The 18524-nt window shown below is 33.6% G+C and overlaps 1 protein-coding gene across 7 annotated transcripts in view; it reads left to right on the forward strand.

The window, feature by feature from the left end:
- The first annotated feature begins 480 nt into the window (after positions 1-480).
- Positions 481-18524, forward strand: part of LOC143244288 (uncharacterized) — a 73839-nt gene continuing 55795 nt past the window's right edge. For 3 of the 7 annotated variants that reach the window (XM_076488674.1, XM_076488670.1, XM_076488671.1), the window contains exons 1-3: positions 482-1213; positions 4946-5089; positions 11867-13255. In XM_076488674.1, the coding sequence (XP_076344789.1) occupies positions 934-1213; positions 4946-5089; positions 11867-13255 (1813 nt within the window). In that variant the 5' untranslated portion in view covers positions 482-933. Of the gene's footprint in view, positions 1214-4945; positions 5090-11866; positions 13256-18524 lie in introns of all 7 variants that reach the window. The other 4 variants (XM_076488675.1, XM_076488672.1, XM_076488669.1 and 1 more) reach the window with 3 other exon arrangements.

Here is an 18524-nt window from a genome sequence, read left to right on the forward strand (position 1 = left end):
AACCCAGTTTATAACTTTATTTTGAAACATATAAGCTCCCTCCTATTTGGAACACTATTCTTAAAGTTCTTAGTACTCACGCTCAAATTAATATAATTATTTTGAACCAAATAGTAGTCTCTTTTTGTAAATTACTTCATAAAATAAACAAGTTACGTATTTTTCTAAATATTTGCATTTTGGATATCAATATATATTCTCTCTCATTGGTGCTTACTGAATTGTTTTTTCGGTTAATAAAATTATTAATTAGACCTTCCACACATGACATCTTTATTTTTGAAACTTAATTAGAATGATCAACCTCTCAACGAACAAAGTTCTATCTATATTTCCTTGATTTTCTGAATAGTTCTTAGACACGTGGAAAAAGTGCAAGTCATTCACACCTCTATTAACGCCACCTATAAATTTATTCTATATTATGCAACCACTTAAACCCTAACGCCTAGCCAAGAATGTTTTAAAACGAGGGTTTTTGCGTGACGTCAGTCAGCAGCTGGTGAAAGAGTGAGATAATACTTTCTTGCATCAGGCGCAGCACACGTGCGCAAATTCCAGTAACTCAAAGGCGGTTTTAAGTTGTGCGGATTACTTCAGCGTAACAGCTTTGAGATCTGTCATTACGTTAATATTGTAACTGTCTTTATGAAGCTAGATGTTTTCGTATTATATCTTACTATATATAACATATACCAACATTTAGAATTTTGGTAATGTTTTCTGCTTAGCTGCTTGAAGTTGAACCACTGACTGCTGATGTTCGTTTAATAGCTAGTTTATAATAAGCTCTTCACGAACGAGTTTATAAAGTATATCTAAATTGATACTGTTTGTAGGTTTTACTTAGAAGGTGAATTAAAGTGATTAGCAATTACCGATAAAGTATTTACGTACATCACAATCACAGTATTACTATTAGCTACACATTAGATGAATTCATCTCCACCGACTTTAGGCTTAGAGACCGATGCTCTTGCCAGTAAGACGGGCAAGTCTGATGGAGAAGTTGTCGTTCAAGGAAAAGAGGTACCCCCAGACGGTGGTTGGGGTTGGGCTGTAGAAGTTGGTGTAGTGATAGCCAATCTGTTAATACTTGGTCATCTTAAATCCTTTGGAGTTTATTTCACACCGCTTATGGAGAGGTACGACGCTACACCTTCACAAGTTGCATGGATTCCTGCAATTCAAATAGCAGTTATGACGTTTATGGGTAATATTTTAATTATAATTATATAAATAGGTTTGTATTTCTGAGAGTATAAAATATTTTATTTTACATTTAAACACTAAACTGAAACATAAAGTTTAGTAAGCATTACTCGTTATGGAAAATGTATTTTCTTTGATGATAAATAATTACGAGCTTATACCCTTATGATATCTAAAGTAAGTACTATACATCAACATTTTAGAACTTAATTTATTTTTTATATTATTTTGTATTTAGGCTATAAGACAAACAAGTGAACTAAAACCTAAGCACCGCGAGTTCGTTCCCCGATTCACACTACGAGTAGGATACTTGTTTTGTACTATTTCTAAATAAGTAGCTTTTATTAGAAAAACAGGCTTTACTGTTTAAGATATGTTGAAAGTATTTGAAGAGGTAAAATATATATTTGGTATCTGGTTTACCTGTGTTTCTTTTTTTCTCTGGTCTAAATAAATGAAGAAATGTCTCGGAACAACAACACACCTAATTAGGTATATTGAATAATTTATAAGCAGTAGAAGTTCCAGAAATTTGGCATCATGACAATTTCCACAGCCTCGTTACCTTGGAAAGGAAACGACAAAATAGCACTAGGTGATGTGAATACTTGAAGCAAAAGATTTCTAAGGGTAGCAAGCTGTTCAAGTGTTTATAAGGAACAGTTCATATTTGGTAATACGAAAAGTATCTGAAAGACAAGATTCGAACAGTATCATTGACAAAATATAAGTTAAAGTTAAATGAAGTAATAAAACAGACTGTTATTTCTGGAGTTTGAGGTTGCTGAAAGTAAATACGAACTGAATATATACTCCTGGTCAATTATTTTGCCATTAGAAGGACTGAAAACTGTTAACTTTGGTATTTCAAAGAGAATCCAGTAAAACAAAAAAAAGTTGTCTGATAGATAAAATTGAATAGATTTCAAACGATTTTGCCAAATATAAGGCAACTGGAATGAAAAACGTAACAAAGAAGGTAATATGATTAAGAAATTATTCAAAATTTGAAGATGTTTAAGTATCACAAAAGATAGTGTATTAAGTAGTTTGCTCATTGAAATTCATTACATGATTAAATTATATCTCTTTCAAAGCAGAAAGTATTATAGCGGGTTCAGTTACAAAATAATAGGCATTCATGATTCATAATAACAGTTAAATTGCAGAAAATAATTTTTGAAGTTGTAATTGGACAGACCTCGTATGGAAACTGTGCCTAAATAAAAAATACAAGTCGAGGAAATGGGTCACAGCATTAACTAAACGTATGAAAAATATGATGTTACATTTCAATAAATAATAACAAACTTTGAATTTAGAATAGTTGCTGAAACATTTAGAAAATTTTTGGATCATACGAAAAAATACATTTGAACTGTTAATACATTCTGATTTTTTTATGTGGACCTTATAGAACTGATGTTTGGCTGTTCCGTACTCCATGTATCCAAAATGGGAAACTTTTCTGAACTTATTTGCAGTCACACAAATAATACCTGTTACGTGTTATAATTTATCTCGGACGAGTCTCCGGTTTATTATATTACGTGGCCTGGCATGGCCAAGCGCGTAAGGCGTGCGACTCGTAATCCGAGGGTCGCGGGTTCGCGCCCGCGTCGCGCTAAACATGCTCGCCCTCCCAGCCGTGGGGGCGTATAATGTGACGGTCAATCCCACTATTCGTTGGTAAAAGAGTAGCCCAAGAGTTGGCGGTGGATGGTGATGACTAGCTGCCTTCCCTCTAGTCTTACACTGCTAAATTAGGGACGGCTAGCAAAGATAGCCCTCGAGTAGCTTTGTGCGAAATTCACAAACAAACAAACAAACAAAATTATATTACGTAAGTTACGTGTTACGATTTCAAACAGCTGGAAATTATAATTTTCTAGACCTTTTAACAATCTTCGAAAACATGCTAGCATTTTCGTAATATGAATATTGTTCATTCTTACTCTCTAGAATCTTCTACAAATTCAGAGAACAGGCGAGACTTGTGCAATACACGTCCAACAATATACCTCACATGCATCAGTCTGAAACAAATGTAAGTATTAAAATGAATGTATAACGATAAATCCGTTACATACCAAAATTCCTGTGTAAAACAATATGAATTATAAAGGTTATTTTCTGATGTGTGTTTCTCAGATGTCAAACGTATTTAAATATATTGAAACTAATTTTGAGAAAGACAAAACTACTGTGAATCTTTGTGCAAAAATCCATTTGGCAGTATTCTAGATGGTCAAACTAATGAAATGTGTTTGCCAAAATAATTCACATTGCTCATAGCAGAGGTTTAAAACGACAAAATTTTAGAATTTTTCTGTGGGCTCAACAACTTTCTTGCTGCTTCTTCAGGAAAGACAATAAAATTGAATTTTCTAAAAGAGCTTTCAAAGAGTTCGCTTGCCGCTAACACTTTCTTGCTTTTTTCATAATAGCGTAAATCTTGTACAGAAATAAGTGAGCAATACACATGGGAACTTTAAGAATTGTGCTAGCCCCTAGCTGTCTCCTACATGAATAGAAGGCTGAAATTGTAAAAAGACTGAATGCATATTTGATGTTTACAGATGAGGAAAAGCCAAAAAGGGTATTCTAGTCAGGGAAACATTGCATGTAGTTACAAAATTAAACTACAAAACAGTTGTTGTTGGTTCTGGAAACTGATATAATTTGTCTTTTAAATTAACCATTTTCAGCAGAGTATCCTTCTATCAGCAGATATTCTACCATCAGAGAGATGTTTGTTTCTCCTTTACTTTTGATATCAAGGAAAAGGTTGCGGCGTGAAAATGAAGCAACAACTGTCAGACAGGAAGAATCCTTGGAAATTTAACATATCAGATACATCAGAATTAAATTGTTCAAAACCGTTTCAATAGAAATATATTACTTGATATAAGATTATTTTTGTTACAAAAGAGATATTTGATCACTATAAACTGCTACATGTAAAAACTTTCTTCAAAACATTATTTCAGTGCCAACTACCAAACGTGTTTAAGGAATAGCATTTGAGGTCCTGTTGTGCATAGTTGTTTTATAATATTGAAGGTTAATTGATAGTATTTGTCCTGGTTCGATACAATAACTGTCAGCTCGACTCTTGTAGACACAAGCATTCATTCAAGATATCACATTATCAGTACCTGATTCATATACTTTCATTGTGAAAGTGATACACCTGGAGCATCATGGAACTCAGATAATTAGCATTGTAATGACTAATATAATGAGCTGGAGTACAATAAGCTGAAATAAAACAATATAATTTGCATATAAAATGTAGAAATATTATTGGAGATGTTTTTATTAAATGTATGTATGTATATATATTTTAATTCACATAACTTACACGAAAGTATCTACTAAGCTCGTTTTACAAATCAATGGATATTAAAAGCGGATTGAATAATGGACGAAAATGCTTTCACATTACTGAATTTTGTAAAAAATAAGCTCTTCTCATGCACTGCTATCAAGCAGAATCATGAATTAGTAACCCTAAGGATCCTAAAAAGTGATGTTAGACTTTGCTTTGATGATACCAATATATGAAATTTGGAAGCTGGAGTTGAGGGCCCATTATTAGGTAGCTGTTGCAAGTATTAGATTACCAATACTAGTCGCTAATAGATAACATTTCTGAAGTAATAACTACGTCATGTTTTGACGAACTATGATTATAATCGAAACATTTAATGTATTTCTTTTCTCACAGCTCCTGTAGGTAGTATATTGGCTCAGAAAATAAGCCCACGCCAAGTAACTGTTATCGGAGGTATTGTAGCCTGTGTGGGTTTGGTTTGTTCGTCACAAGCTGGAAGTATCAAGAGTCTTTACTTCACCTATGGAGTTCTAGGAGGTATGTGTGACTCGTGTGTGTTGTTTTTGTGCAGTTTATTAATTTTTATTTTCTATTATGAAAATTTCTAGAGTTGGCAAACTATTCAACGTTAACGTTTCCTCCCGGTGGCTCAGCGGTAAGTTTACAGATTTACACGCTGAAGTTTGTGATTCGGTTTCTCGTAGATTAACCATGGTGTGGCTTTGTACTCAAATAACAGCAACAACGTTAAGAAATAATTTGCAAAGATATTGGTATGTTTCCAAATATATGAGCGCCGAAATTGGTGGAAAATATAAAATAAAAAAGTTCAACTAATTATGGTTTCTAAGAAACTGCATCCTAATAAGTATTAAGTGACGGGCTAATTTATCGTTAGTGTGAAACATAATCAGTTAAAATGGCTATAATTCGGTTAGCAAAACATACTCTCTGATATAAGATTCCTGACGTTTGTTTAAATCTAGAAATTAAAAAGAGGCAAAAAACAATAACGTTATATAAAAGAACAGCTCAATTTATTGTTTCAGAGTGCGTAAAATTGAGAACTATTCATAATATCGAGTGTAAAAAAACACATCGAATAAATTATTTTAAGACAACTGAGAGTGAGAAGTATACGTCTACTCAATAATAATATATGAAATCAAGAGTATGTAACTTTATGGTGTTAAGTTCAAGACCATACAACATAAAGAACTTCCCTTTTCTATAAAATATAATTTGTTTGTAATTATGCACAAAGTTACACAAAAGTTATATCTGCTCTGCACACCATGGCTATCGAAATTCGGTTTCTAGCGTTCTAAGTCCACAGACCTAAAGCCGTGCCCCTGTTGGGCATACGAAAGGGGAAAATGTAATATAATCTCCAAGTAATTTGTTTGTATACCAGCAAAGAAATAATATTTTGTTTACGTATGTATATTTGTAAATATGTTTTTGTTATATTATTTAAACTAGTATTAAATTTTCAAAGGACGTTTTAAATGAGCGTGGCATAATAGTTAACGTGCTCGTTTGATTCGCGTCCCGTTGCCACAGAAACACACTCCTCACTTTGGGCTTCTGGTTTGTTAAAAGAGAGACAGTCAACTTTCACTATTCTGTCAGATATGAGTTGGCAATAGGGTTATTAATTACCTTACTTTTGGTCTATCAGTTCGAAAGTAGGGCTGCTTATGTGTTGGTAGTTTTGTATCTTTGCACGGAAAATTTAAAACCCAAGCAAATGATGTGCTAATAAGCTGCATATACTAAGAATTGTAAAATAAATTCCCCCCAAATTGGGCAGAAGGCCGCATTAGTGTATTGTCTGTTAGTCTATTAGTAGACCCTAAAATACCGTCATATAAAGGACGCTGAACGTTGCAATTTTTATATTGTTGTGACGTCAGTAAAACATGCGCATGCCATGAATCACGAGAAGAGTTATGTACTTTGTTGGCTACAACACATCATGACATGTGAACTTCAAAAGTAAGAAATACAAATATTTGTTACTGATAATTTTGGTTTGATTTACTCTTGAAATCAAACACTTTCGAAAACCCTGCGGAAATACATTTAATTATGATTATATTATAAATTAAAATATCTGTTTATCACTAAACGAAAACATATTAACATAGGAGAGCAAATCCGAGAAAACTACTGCTGTAGTATTGGATTAAATTTGCTAAAAACACTGAAAGCGGACACGCCTTCAAATTGATTTATTTTATGGTTTGAGATTTTCAAAGTGGTTATAATGTAAAAAAATAACTGCATATTTGTTAATATATGCGCATTGAAAACATAGGTAAAATGTTTCAGTTATGGAATAAATATATGTTGAATTACTTGAGAAACGTTACATCCTTTTGAATTCTTTTATTGAAAGATGCTCCCTTCCCCCAGTGGCACAGCGGCAGGTCTGCGGACTTGCAACGCTAGAAACCGCTTTTCGATACCCATGGCGTGCAGAGCAACATTGAATACCTTGTTTTAATAAATAAACTTTGTAGTGCACTTCCAAAATTAAATGTTTTAAATTAATTATTATTTAACAAACTTGACTATATTGGTTTTCTAAAGTGTGGTACGAAAACCTATGATAGTGAAAATTCAACAATACATGATCAGTGAGTAAGTACTGAAAACTGAAAGATAAAATCTGAAAATGATGTTAAGCTCAGCATTTAATGGATAGTCACCCGCTAGTACAGCGGTATGTCTCTGGATTTACAATGCTGTAATCAGCGGTTCGATTCTTCTCGGTGAGCTTAGCAGTTAGCCCGATGTGGCTTTGCTAAAAGAAAAACACACACACATTTAATGTATCGTGAAGCCTCTTTTTTTAATGCGGAAAAATAAAATCGACTTTCATACGCTGCGTAGAATTGTACAGCCTGTATATCTATGCCCGATTACATCACAATATTACTTACCTTTTAAATTCCATAGCGGCATGATTGATATGTACGTTATACATTAGTTATCCATCTGTAAATTCAGATGGACTATAGACAACTCATACTACATACAACCAACGGATTAAAACAAAAAGAGTGATAATACATAAACATTTTACTTTTGAACTGAGAAACAATTTTGAAATATAAATTATTGTAGTGTAAAAACATTGTAGAATTATATGTTATCAAACTGTTCTATGTAACTATGAATGTAAGAAATAGTAGTGAATGGTAGTAAGAGAATCACATGAGATATGTGACATCTAAACATCTTATCCAAGATTCACTTCTTCATGCACGTTCGGTTTTATTTATCTAATACTACTAGCAACCAGTCTGAACTGCATCTAAAATATTCTAACAACTCGCTTTATCACAGAAAGGCCTTAATTTAAACAATGAATACTTTAAATGTGAAGTTAGTAGTAGTTTAGTGTTATTTAAAGGTCAAGGATAACGCTTTAGGTACAAAATCACTCATCCGTACAGAATCGCCTCCTAGTGGCATAGCAGTATGTCTGCAGACTTACAACGCTAAAAATCGGGTCTCGATACCCGTGGTGGGCAGAGCACAGATAACCCATTGTGTATTTTTGTGCTTAATTCAAAACAACAACCTTATATAATCTGGACAATCTTGGATTAATATTTTAAAACTAACAACATTTTGTTCGCAAATGTAAAAAAAGTAACAGTTTAAATGCCATCAATTTAAACTTACAATAGTTGTCATGGAGAGAATTCAGAGGATTGAATGTCACATTAAAAAAATTCATGACAACAACATGTGATAACAACAGCCGATATAAAGTTATCGTGGAAAGGAATATATTAGAAGCACATACTAACATTGGCATTTAGTAGGTAGTGTGTGTGATGTTTTTGAAAACGATTTGCAATAATCCTTTCCAAACAAAATATTTATATACTCAGATCATGAAGATGACGTCAGCTACTGGATTTAGAACGTTTTAAAATTGGAATGTCCCTTGTAGTTATTGGCATTATAAAACAAAGGAATATGTATAAAATTGGGGCACCAGGATCATCCAGCAAGCGACCTTAAGCAAGTCATGCCCCAGAGCTGGCTTCGTTACAAGACATAAATCATTCTTCGTCATTTTGCATATGGTTGCCCGGGACATGTGAACGACTTTTGCCATTAGCCTATGGGTTCACTATCAAATAGCAGGTATATGTAATGGGACTTCATGCTATTTCTTAAAGCGACATACCAATTAATTTAGCGAATACAGCACTTTTGGATTTCTATGTGATTGGATTATTGAAACAAGCAATGGAAAAACACCATCCTCGTACAAGAGACGGATTATGGAAAGCAGGCAAGAAGGAGCATTGTTATTTTAGATGTTACAACCTCATGACAAAATCCTTTGAAATAGAAACTGTGTTTTAGGGCTATTAATCAAGATGCATAGTTATATAAAGCTTGACTAGACGTGACAGTGTAGTGTTATAGCATGATGGGGCTCTAGCTTCGACTAGACGTGACAGTATAGTGTTATAGCATGATGGGGCTCTAGCTTCGACTAGACGTGACAGTATAGTGTTATAGCATGATGGGGCTCTAGCTTCGACTAGACGTGACAGTGTAGTGTTATAGCATGATGGGGCTCTAGCTTCTCTTTCATATATAATGTACTCAACTTCTCTGTGTATCAGTTTTGTCAAACTAAGGTTATTCATACATGATCTTGTAATTAGTGATATATTATATGTCTATGTACATATCATTTATTCGTAACTCCAAGTTTTTCATAAACACCTGGACTAAATTTATGTGCTCAATTACTTGAAAAAGTTTTGATTTTAAATATTATGTTGAGGAAAATCTTTCTCAATTTATTATAAGGATGAATTCTGTTTTTAGTGTGTGATGAAAGTTTTTTTTATGGTTCTTTTGAAATTTTCCAAGGTCAGTCTACAGAAAGATGCTAGTAGCTATTGAAGGTTACTGATTATTATAAGATAAAATATTTCATCTTATAATATTTATATATATGTTATATATTTTATCAGTTGTGTGTATTAACCCTGAACAAGCCGCAAAGACGAAATGCTGCTTTAAATAAAAATGTATTGTTTTGTATTTGTCTGGAGTGTAAAGGTCGTTTTTCTTAACTTTTATCAACATTTATAAATCCCTACAATATGCACTACAAATTTTGAACTATATAATTATATTAATATTTTTGAAATTCCAAAGGTTTAGTGCTAGACATAATGATTAACGCTCTGTCTCAGCAATGACATGAACTGAAAGAATAAAAATTGAAAAGCTGGTATCTAAGGTCCAACTGTTTAACGATTATATTACAGTTTATTTTCTTTTTCCAAAGGCAAAATTGGAACTGCAGTATGTGATACAACGAAACAAAGAATACATTAGGTTTTTACATCTCGAATTATATTTCATGTTTCAATCCACTTTGTTTGTCTGTTGTGTTGAGATTACAGACTAGCAATTCTTAAATATATAAATAACAGAGAATTTGGAGACTGAATGCCAAGGAAAGTATACATCTTTTATATATCTTGATTACCGGTTTTTCCATTTTCAGTTCTCCTAGTCTACAGAAAAGCAGGCCAATCGAATAAATGTATAGATTATCTGATAATACAATGTGTAGTTATTATTATTAAACTTATTGATGGCCCCCTAGCATTTGCTATTTCGCGAAATTATTTTTCTCTGTTTGTACAAAAGCCAAGGATATATACTTCTCTTGACTGCAACATTTTATCATTAGCTTATGATGAATATATTTTGTAACCACATCTTAAAACAGTTCCCATAGCGCTGACTGTACACAACCTACTAGCCTTTTTTGACTACTCGTATTCATTCATGATTTTGCTTGATACTCTAATGAGTTAACACTCCTACGAAAAGACGTTTCTAGTCCTGATTTCTCCAAGCCCGTTCCCCTGGCTGTGGTTTCGCTAGATAGTAGATAGGGACAGTGGGAATCTCGTTAATCCATTCATTAATGGATTTAAATGGCAATTTCATTTAAATACAAAATTATTAGCCTGATATTAATAACCTTTCAAGTTGCTCTGGGGCCTATTAGGCCCCATTTTCGTAGGAGTGTTAAACAATGAGTTGTTGTTTATAATAGGACACCACTAGGGGTCATGATCTGCTGTCTTTATTCTCTAGTATGACTCTAACAGGTCAGATGCCAATAGTGAAGAACTAGTCAAAGAATCACACCATCAGTATTTTCTAACATTGTTTCTACGTACTCAGATTGTAATCATAAAGTTACATAAAATGTTTTGCTCAAATAAACTAAAATTGTTGTAGTCGGATAACTATTTTATTTTCCTCTTTCTGGTCACCCAAAAACTGCAATATTTTAATGAATTATTGTATAATCAAATGTTCATGCGCAGTCACTTGATGAGGCCTCTTGTCGTCTCTCAGGTGACTTTTAGCACTTGGCTCTGAAGTTATCAGTATGACACTTCCTGTGTCACACAGATTGGTATTTTCCAGAAAGTGCATTTTACTTTTCTTAACCCCACTACTTCCAACTCATCAATGGCAACTTACAACAGATAAAGTGCAGAATTTTATACTATTCTTATGGAATAGTAACGAACGGTAAAACTAAACTCATTATCACGTTTTTGCGTTGTATATCAGTTTAATATATCACGCGTTCCCAGCTCAGGCGTCGTATTGCATAACAGTAAAACATTTTGTTTTAATAACGATATATAAATATAAGAATGATACTGGAACAAAGACAAGATATCCTCTAATAGAAGAGTCTGTATAACTACTTGCTTTAATCTTAACGATATGTTCAACTATTTATTGCATTTTGCTTAAAAATAACAACCAAAAACACGTGATGATAGCATATTGTTTAATTTGATATTATTGTAGATTCTTCATTGCAACAATATTAGAAACTTAATATAATTTCCCTTTACAACACTACTAATTTATTTCATTTTTTTTTAGTTTAATTAAATTCATGACTTTATTATTTCTTATTCAATATTGCTTGTCCCACAGTGGTTCAGAGGTAAGTATGAAGGCTTTTAACGTTCAAAACTGAGTTTCGATATCCGTGGTGAGTACAGTGGAGATAGTCCATTCTGTAGCTTTGTTCTTAACAACAGACAAAAATCAGTAATTTTATACAATAATATATTTATTACTGCATTATCTAAACTTCTTTTAATTTTATCTCTTGTCTTTAGAGAATGTTTATTTTTAAGTTATATAAAATTATATTGCAAAAATTCAAATATCTTTGTACATTCGTTACTGAAATATTTTTCGATAACAATTATATTTTAGGCTTAGCTTCTGTGATGTGCTTTACTCCTGGAGTGATGATGATAAGTTGTTATTTTCATCGTCGACGAGGTCTAGGGAACGGAATTGCTATGGCAGGCAATACAGCCGGAGGAATGATCCTACCGATTGTTGCAGATAAATTACTTTATTATTATGATCTGTCTGGAGAACTTCTTATTATGGGAAGTCTAATGCTTCATGCATGTGCAGGTGCAATGTTGTGGCAACCTGTAGAATGGCACATGAAGACTGAATATCCTAATGCAGAGGCATTTAAAGATAAACTACTCTCGCAGCCACCAATTACTCCAGTTACACACTCAACCAGTCACACAGGCAACAATGTCAACTCTCGTACAGTCTCCTGTGCCATTGACATCAATATCATTGGTGAACGACAAAGATCATCCTCTGTAGATGATATTGTTATTAACAGTCACACTTATGATATACATTTTAGTCCTAAGACAGCGATGGAAGGGCAAGAAACGAGCTATAATGAAGAAGAACGTATTGTAGATTTCGTTTCTGAAGATCGAAAAATACAAAAATACCACTTAAGACCCACAAGCAGCAAACAAGACTCACCATATCGACACTGTACACGACGGTCTTCAAGATGTGCTTTGCCATACAAACGAACACCGTTGTTGATAGCCCAAAGTGTAGATGCTATTCATGGATTAGAGCGAAATGTAGTCGAAACCACGGAATCCGTGACTTCTCTCAATTATTTGAGTACATTTTACTTGGGGCCATCGTCTAGCGCTGTACCAGTAGTAGAGGAACTCAGTGAGGAAAATTCTGGTTTACACTCCCCATCTGAATGTGTTCAAGCAATACAGAATGAATATAATTCGAGATTGAGAATTCCAAGACGTGTCTTAGTTTTTGTTAATAAGATTCGAAGACTGAAATATATAGATACCTCTTTTTTCAGTGATAGTCGATTTTATGTTCTAGTGTTTTCCATGGGTTTTCATCAGATAGGTTATGCTGGAACACAAAACTTTTTACCTCTTCATGCAGAAAAAATATTAGGACTGACGCATAGTCAAGCAGCCACGTTGTTAACAGCTGTTGCATTTGCTGATTTAATTGGGCGAGTTGGATGTGCGTGGTTGTCAGACTACCATATTTTTCCTAGGAAGTACTGGTATATGATAGGCCAGTTTCTGTCTGGTGTCTTTGCATTCTTGTTGCAGTTTACAGATGAATACGTTCCATTATTAGCATGTTCTGCTGCTTTTGGCCTTGCTTCTGGATCGTATATTGGCCTGATTGTCGTTCTGTTCGCGGATGTGTTTGGTCCAGAAAAAGCAGCTCATTCTCATAGCTTGGCTATAGCTCTCTGTGGGTTTCCAGCCTTAGGAGGACTACCTTTCTTGGGTAAGTTATTCTGTTAAGTTTAGGAAATAGTTGAAGAGTAATGTTTTGATTTTTTCTGTCGTTACACTACAGTGTTTAAGATTTGTTAATGTATCAAAGTACAAATAATAACCAAGTGTATTCGTTTATTATTGTAAAATGAGCGTTTTGTGGTTAAACAAGTAAAAGACAAAATACCGTAAGTGGTTTGGATCGTTTTTAGTTTCGCGCAAAGCTATACGAGGGCTATCTGCTCTAGCCATCCCTAATTTAGCAGTGTAAGACTAGAGGGAAGGCAGCTAGTCATCACCACCCACCGCCAATTCTTGGGCTACTCTTTTACCAACGAATAGTGGGATTGATCGTAACATTACAACGCCCCACGGCTGGAAAGGCAAACATGTTTGGTGTGACGGGGATTTGAACTTATGACCCTCGGATTACGATCCGAGTGCTTTAACCACCTGTACCGTAAGTGAAAAAAACCAATACAAACTACATTAAATTAGTAGTTACTCTTACACAGTTAGATTTCAAAAACTCATTGATAGATATTGTATTTATGGTGAAAATGAAAAAAATGGTGATTCATAACTTATTAATAATAAAAAATACTGTGATATAAATTTTTACTTTTAAATGAAATGCTATTCAGAATAAGCTCTAATCAAACAATTTCGTGATATATTAGCTATACATGAGACAAATAATACCTTTCATAATTTTGATAATTTAATACTTTCAACTCAAGCAAACGGCACTGAAATAAAAAGTTACAGTGCAGAAAATAGAAACGAAAGGGCGCTGATCAAAACTCTGTTTTTGGTACATCTTTATATGAATAGTCATTCAATCTGTTTCCTCAACGAATATGAATTTAGTTAGGCTTGGTTTTATAAGGCCTTCTTTAAACGACTTAGGGAGAGAAGGCCAATCAGTAGGAAATCATTGAAAGTATATATATATTTATTTTGTGTGTGTGTTTTCTTATTGCAAAGTTACCTCAGGTTATCTGTTGAGTGCACCGAGGGGAATCGAATCCCTAATTTTAGCGTTGTAAATCCGAAGACTTACCGCAATACCAGCGGCGGACATATTTGTTCATCCCTCGATTGGTAAATAAAAGTTCATTGGGAGTTTACTTTGTTTTAAATAGGAACATAATTAGCGTTTCATCAAAACACACTAGAAAAGTAAGGAATAATGAGTTTTAAATGAAAGTTAACTGATACCTTCCTTGAAAAGTAGTAAGTATAAAATTCAAAACATATAATTGTTGTTTTGACTTATTGACTGAAATACACTTAATTATATTTTATTCTCTTGCTCATAGTATAAGAAGTAAAATAATTCGTTTCTTCTAGGGATATACTTTTTAAGTTCTTTAGATCAAACATTATTTAACAATGTTAATTCTGGATTTTGTAGATTCAGAAATTGGTCATAGAGGCTAAAAAGTATGTCATTGGGAGGATGAATGCACTGAATATTACTAAAGTGTCTAAATTGGACATTATAAAAAATAAGAGCAAAGACATAAAAACATTTAATTTTATCATGTAATTTTATCAATTTTGCAAATTCTTATACAATATTATACTTGTAAATACTGTATCATCGAACAGTAAGGAGGCTAGAAATGTTTAGTTTGTATATAACATGTAAAACGTGACAGGCTAGAAATGTTTAGTTTGTATATAACATGTAAAACGTGACAGGCTAGAAATGTTTAGTTTGTATATAACATGTAAAACGTGACAGGCTAGAAATGTTTAGTTTGTATATAATATGTAAAACGTGACAGTCATATTTATAAGTGGCTTTGTGATTAACAACAAACAAAGATATGTAATAATACACCATTACTATATATTTTGAATAATAATTATAAAATTCATCAACAGAAAACTTACATTTTTTTTTTACTTTTGCTGGGATGAGATGATGTTTTTATTAACCTAACCCCTCACAAATAAATAAATATATCGTCGATATTGTAATTAATTCCACAAAGTAAGTCACTGACTTTATGTAGATACATTTTACGTACAATTATAACCTTGGCTGTTTGAATTTAATATAAGATGTCTTTGAACTGGTTTTGCTACATCTTTACAATGATATAAGTGAATCCTGACCGCTGTTAAAGAAACCTCTTCTTTGGAACTAAGTTTGGTGTATTTGAGTGCTGTAGATAAATTACACTTGTGTCTTGGCAAGGACTAAAGATGCTTAAGCTCTGTAGAATTAAGAATGATAAAGTCTGACGTCTGTTGTATGTACAAACTCATTAAATTGTGCTTTCTTTCAGCTTTGCATCAGCGATTGATTTGTTCTAGCATATCTCCTTTAGATTACACTATGTAACAAAGTTTTTACTTTTTCTTGTTCCTGGGCAGAAAGTGTTATTCCCCAATTGCTTATGCCCAAAGTGAATGGAAAATATCTCATTTTCTCTTCAAACTTTGCTTTTGTGACCTGTGTAATGAAATTTTCAAATTTACTCATTTTCCAGAACATTCCAGGTAGATTCAGTTCTGAGTAGCTGATAGAAAATTTTTTCTAACTTACAAGAATTTTCAAGAACTTTTTAGACTGTTGTAGAACTTACGAGAATTTTCAATAATCTTTTAGAATTTTCTAGAACTTTCAGTAGTAATATATGTACAGGGACTCACCACTTCAGTTTAGTTCTAGCTGCCTAAGTGAACACATAGACCTATCTGATTTTATCAGAGATGGCATCAAGAAGCTGCAAGCATTCTGCTATGTATGTGGCCAATTTATCAAGACAAGAGCGAAAAAGTACTCTGTGACGGCATCTGCTAAAATGTGTGAAACCTACAAGGCATATTTCGGCATGCCTGTCAGAATCAAGACAAAACTTGGGCACCTCATTTTACCTGCGAGCACTGCAGAAATACTAGAAGACAAGACGGACAATTCTTGCTTGCTTAAATAGTAAGATTTTATATTATACAAATTTTAGACCTTTTAAAATTTAAATATTTTTTCGGTGCACCTTAAAGAGGAATACAACAGCGTCAAGACCTTGCTAGAAGCCTTGAAGTATGATGAGTATGGCTGGGAGGTTATCAGAGACTTCAAAATGGTGGTTTTCCTGATAGGTCTCCAAGGAGACTTTACCAAGTTTCCCTGTTATCTCTACCTTTGGGACAGCAGGAACATCGCAGCGCACTGCAAGAAGAAGCACTGGCCACAAGAGACCGAGTTCTTTGTGGGGAGGCACAGTTTCAAGTGTGAGCCACTAGCGGGCCTCCAAAAGGTATTATTCCCACCATTGCACACAGAATTGGGTCTTACGAAACACTTTGTCACAGCTCTTGATAAGGAGTCTGCAGCCTTCAAGTACCTTCGAGACTTTTTTTTCTAAGCTGTCTGAGGCAAAGGTCAAAGCTGGTGTCTTTGTTGGGCCACAAATAAAGAAGATCCTTGAGTGCACAGAATTTCCGAAGAAACTTAGTAAGAAGGGCTGCTTTGTTACAATAGTTCGGGGCTTGTTGGGCAATCACAAGACCGAAAATCGTGTGGGACTGGTTGAGGTTCTGGTGAAGAACTACGGCAAAATGGGCTGCAGGATGTCCCTGAAAGTCCATATCCTTGATGCTCCTCTTGATAAATTCAAGGAGAACATGGGAGCATACTCAGAGGAGCAAAGCGAGCGCTTTCACTAAGATATACTGGACTTTAAATGCCACTACCAAGGAGAGTGTAACGAAAACATGATGGGAGACTATATTTGGGGGCTGATATGTGAAACTGATTTACATTACAGTCGCAAATCTCGAAAAACTACTCACTTCTAATCATTTGTGTGTAACTTTAGTACAAATACATATAAATCTTGATTCATATGTTATTTTATTCAGACTTTATGTAAATGAAAATGTGTAAATTTGCCCGTTTTTACATAGAAAATAGGTTAATTTCTAAATTTCATTATCGAGGTCACAAAAGCAAAGTTTGAAGGGAATAATGGCCATTTTCTGTATTTTTACAACATAAACAATTAAGAAATAACACATACTATCCAGGAACAAAATTTGCGTCACATAGTGTTTCCGGGTTTCGTAGTATCTGATCAGAAGTTTAATCGCCAGTCAGAGAAACATACAAATACTTTGATAATGACACTTCTGCCACACATCCCAGCACTTATGTGTACATTATAAAGAAAGTTAAATGTGCATTTTCAAAATATTATATTCTAGTTTACAAATGAGACCCTTTGGAGAAACAGGGCTTAGTTACATTCGAAAAGATTCCGAACACACTTTTGTTTTCTTTATCGACTTTTAAAATACTTGAAACCGAATAAAATTTTATTTTATATTTAAAAGTTACTATCATTAGTTTACTTAAGTATTTTCTCAAGTTCTTGTTGATTTAAATTTAGGTTTTTGGTGGGTTAAAATATATTTATTAAAATTATTTTGCAACACCAACTGGTGGAATAATGCAGGTTTTCGCCAGTTGTGCTCTTTATTAGTTCGTATGTGCCTTATCCACCCATCGCATTTACTCTGTGGAATAATTCTGACTTCGACTTTAGTTGTTGCGCACCTACATCACAATTTCAAAATAGTTATACGATAGAGGTACTTTTAAGAACATGCTTTTGCAGTAAAATGTTCAGTGAATTTATTTTTAGCATTCGGAAATAACAATAATTTAAATAAATAGACTAAAATATGTTCAAATTATTTGTTTATTATTAAGCACAAAGGTATACAATATACTATCCGTGCAGTGCCTAGTACTAGTATCAAAACGAGTTTTCTTAGCATTATAAACCTTCAGACTTATCGCTGAGCTACTGAAGGTCTGAGCTATCGGAGGGAAGATAAAATATGTTAAATATTTATTAGTTTCTTAATAGATTCAAAGTACTTTGGATGATTGTAGTCTTTCACTGAGTGGTTCATAGGTCTTTTGCCAGCAACAGTATTCTATAAAGACTTCCAACATTGTGTTCACTAGTATTCGTAAAGATGTATCAACGTGTTGTTAATTGAGGGTTTTTTTGTTGTTTGGTTAAAAGTACTTTTCCTATAATAGTATTGTATACAGACTTCTAAGCTGTGTTCAGATGTGAACATGCACGTGAGATTCGTGAAATATACGCCACCTTTTTGTTTGATTGTAATTTTTCATTAGGTGATTGATAAATATATTGTTGCAACAGTATCGTTGAGAGACTACTGCCATTGTGTTCAGAGGAACATGTTCACGTATTTCTAAGTAGATATATAAAACTCTTTGTTGATCG

This window comes from Tachypleus tridentatus, chromosome 2 (genome assembly GCF_004210375.1).
Source record: "Tachypleus tridentatus isolate NWPU-2018 chromosome 2, ASM421037v1, whole genome shotgun sequence".
Taxonomy (NCBI): Eukaryota; Metazoa; Arthropoda; class Merostomata; order Xiphosura; family Limulidae; genus Tachypleus; species Tachypleus tridentatus.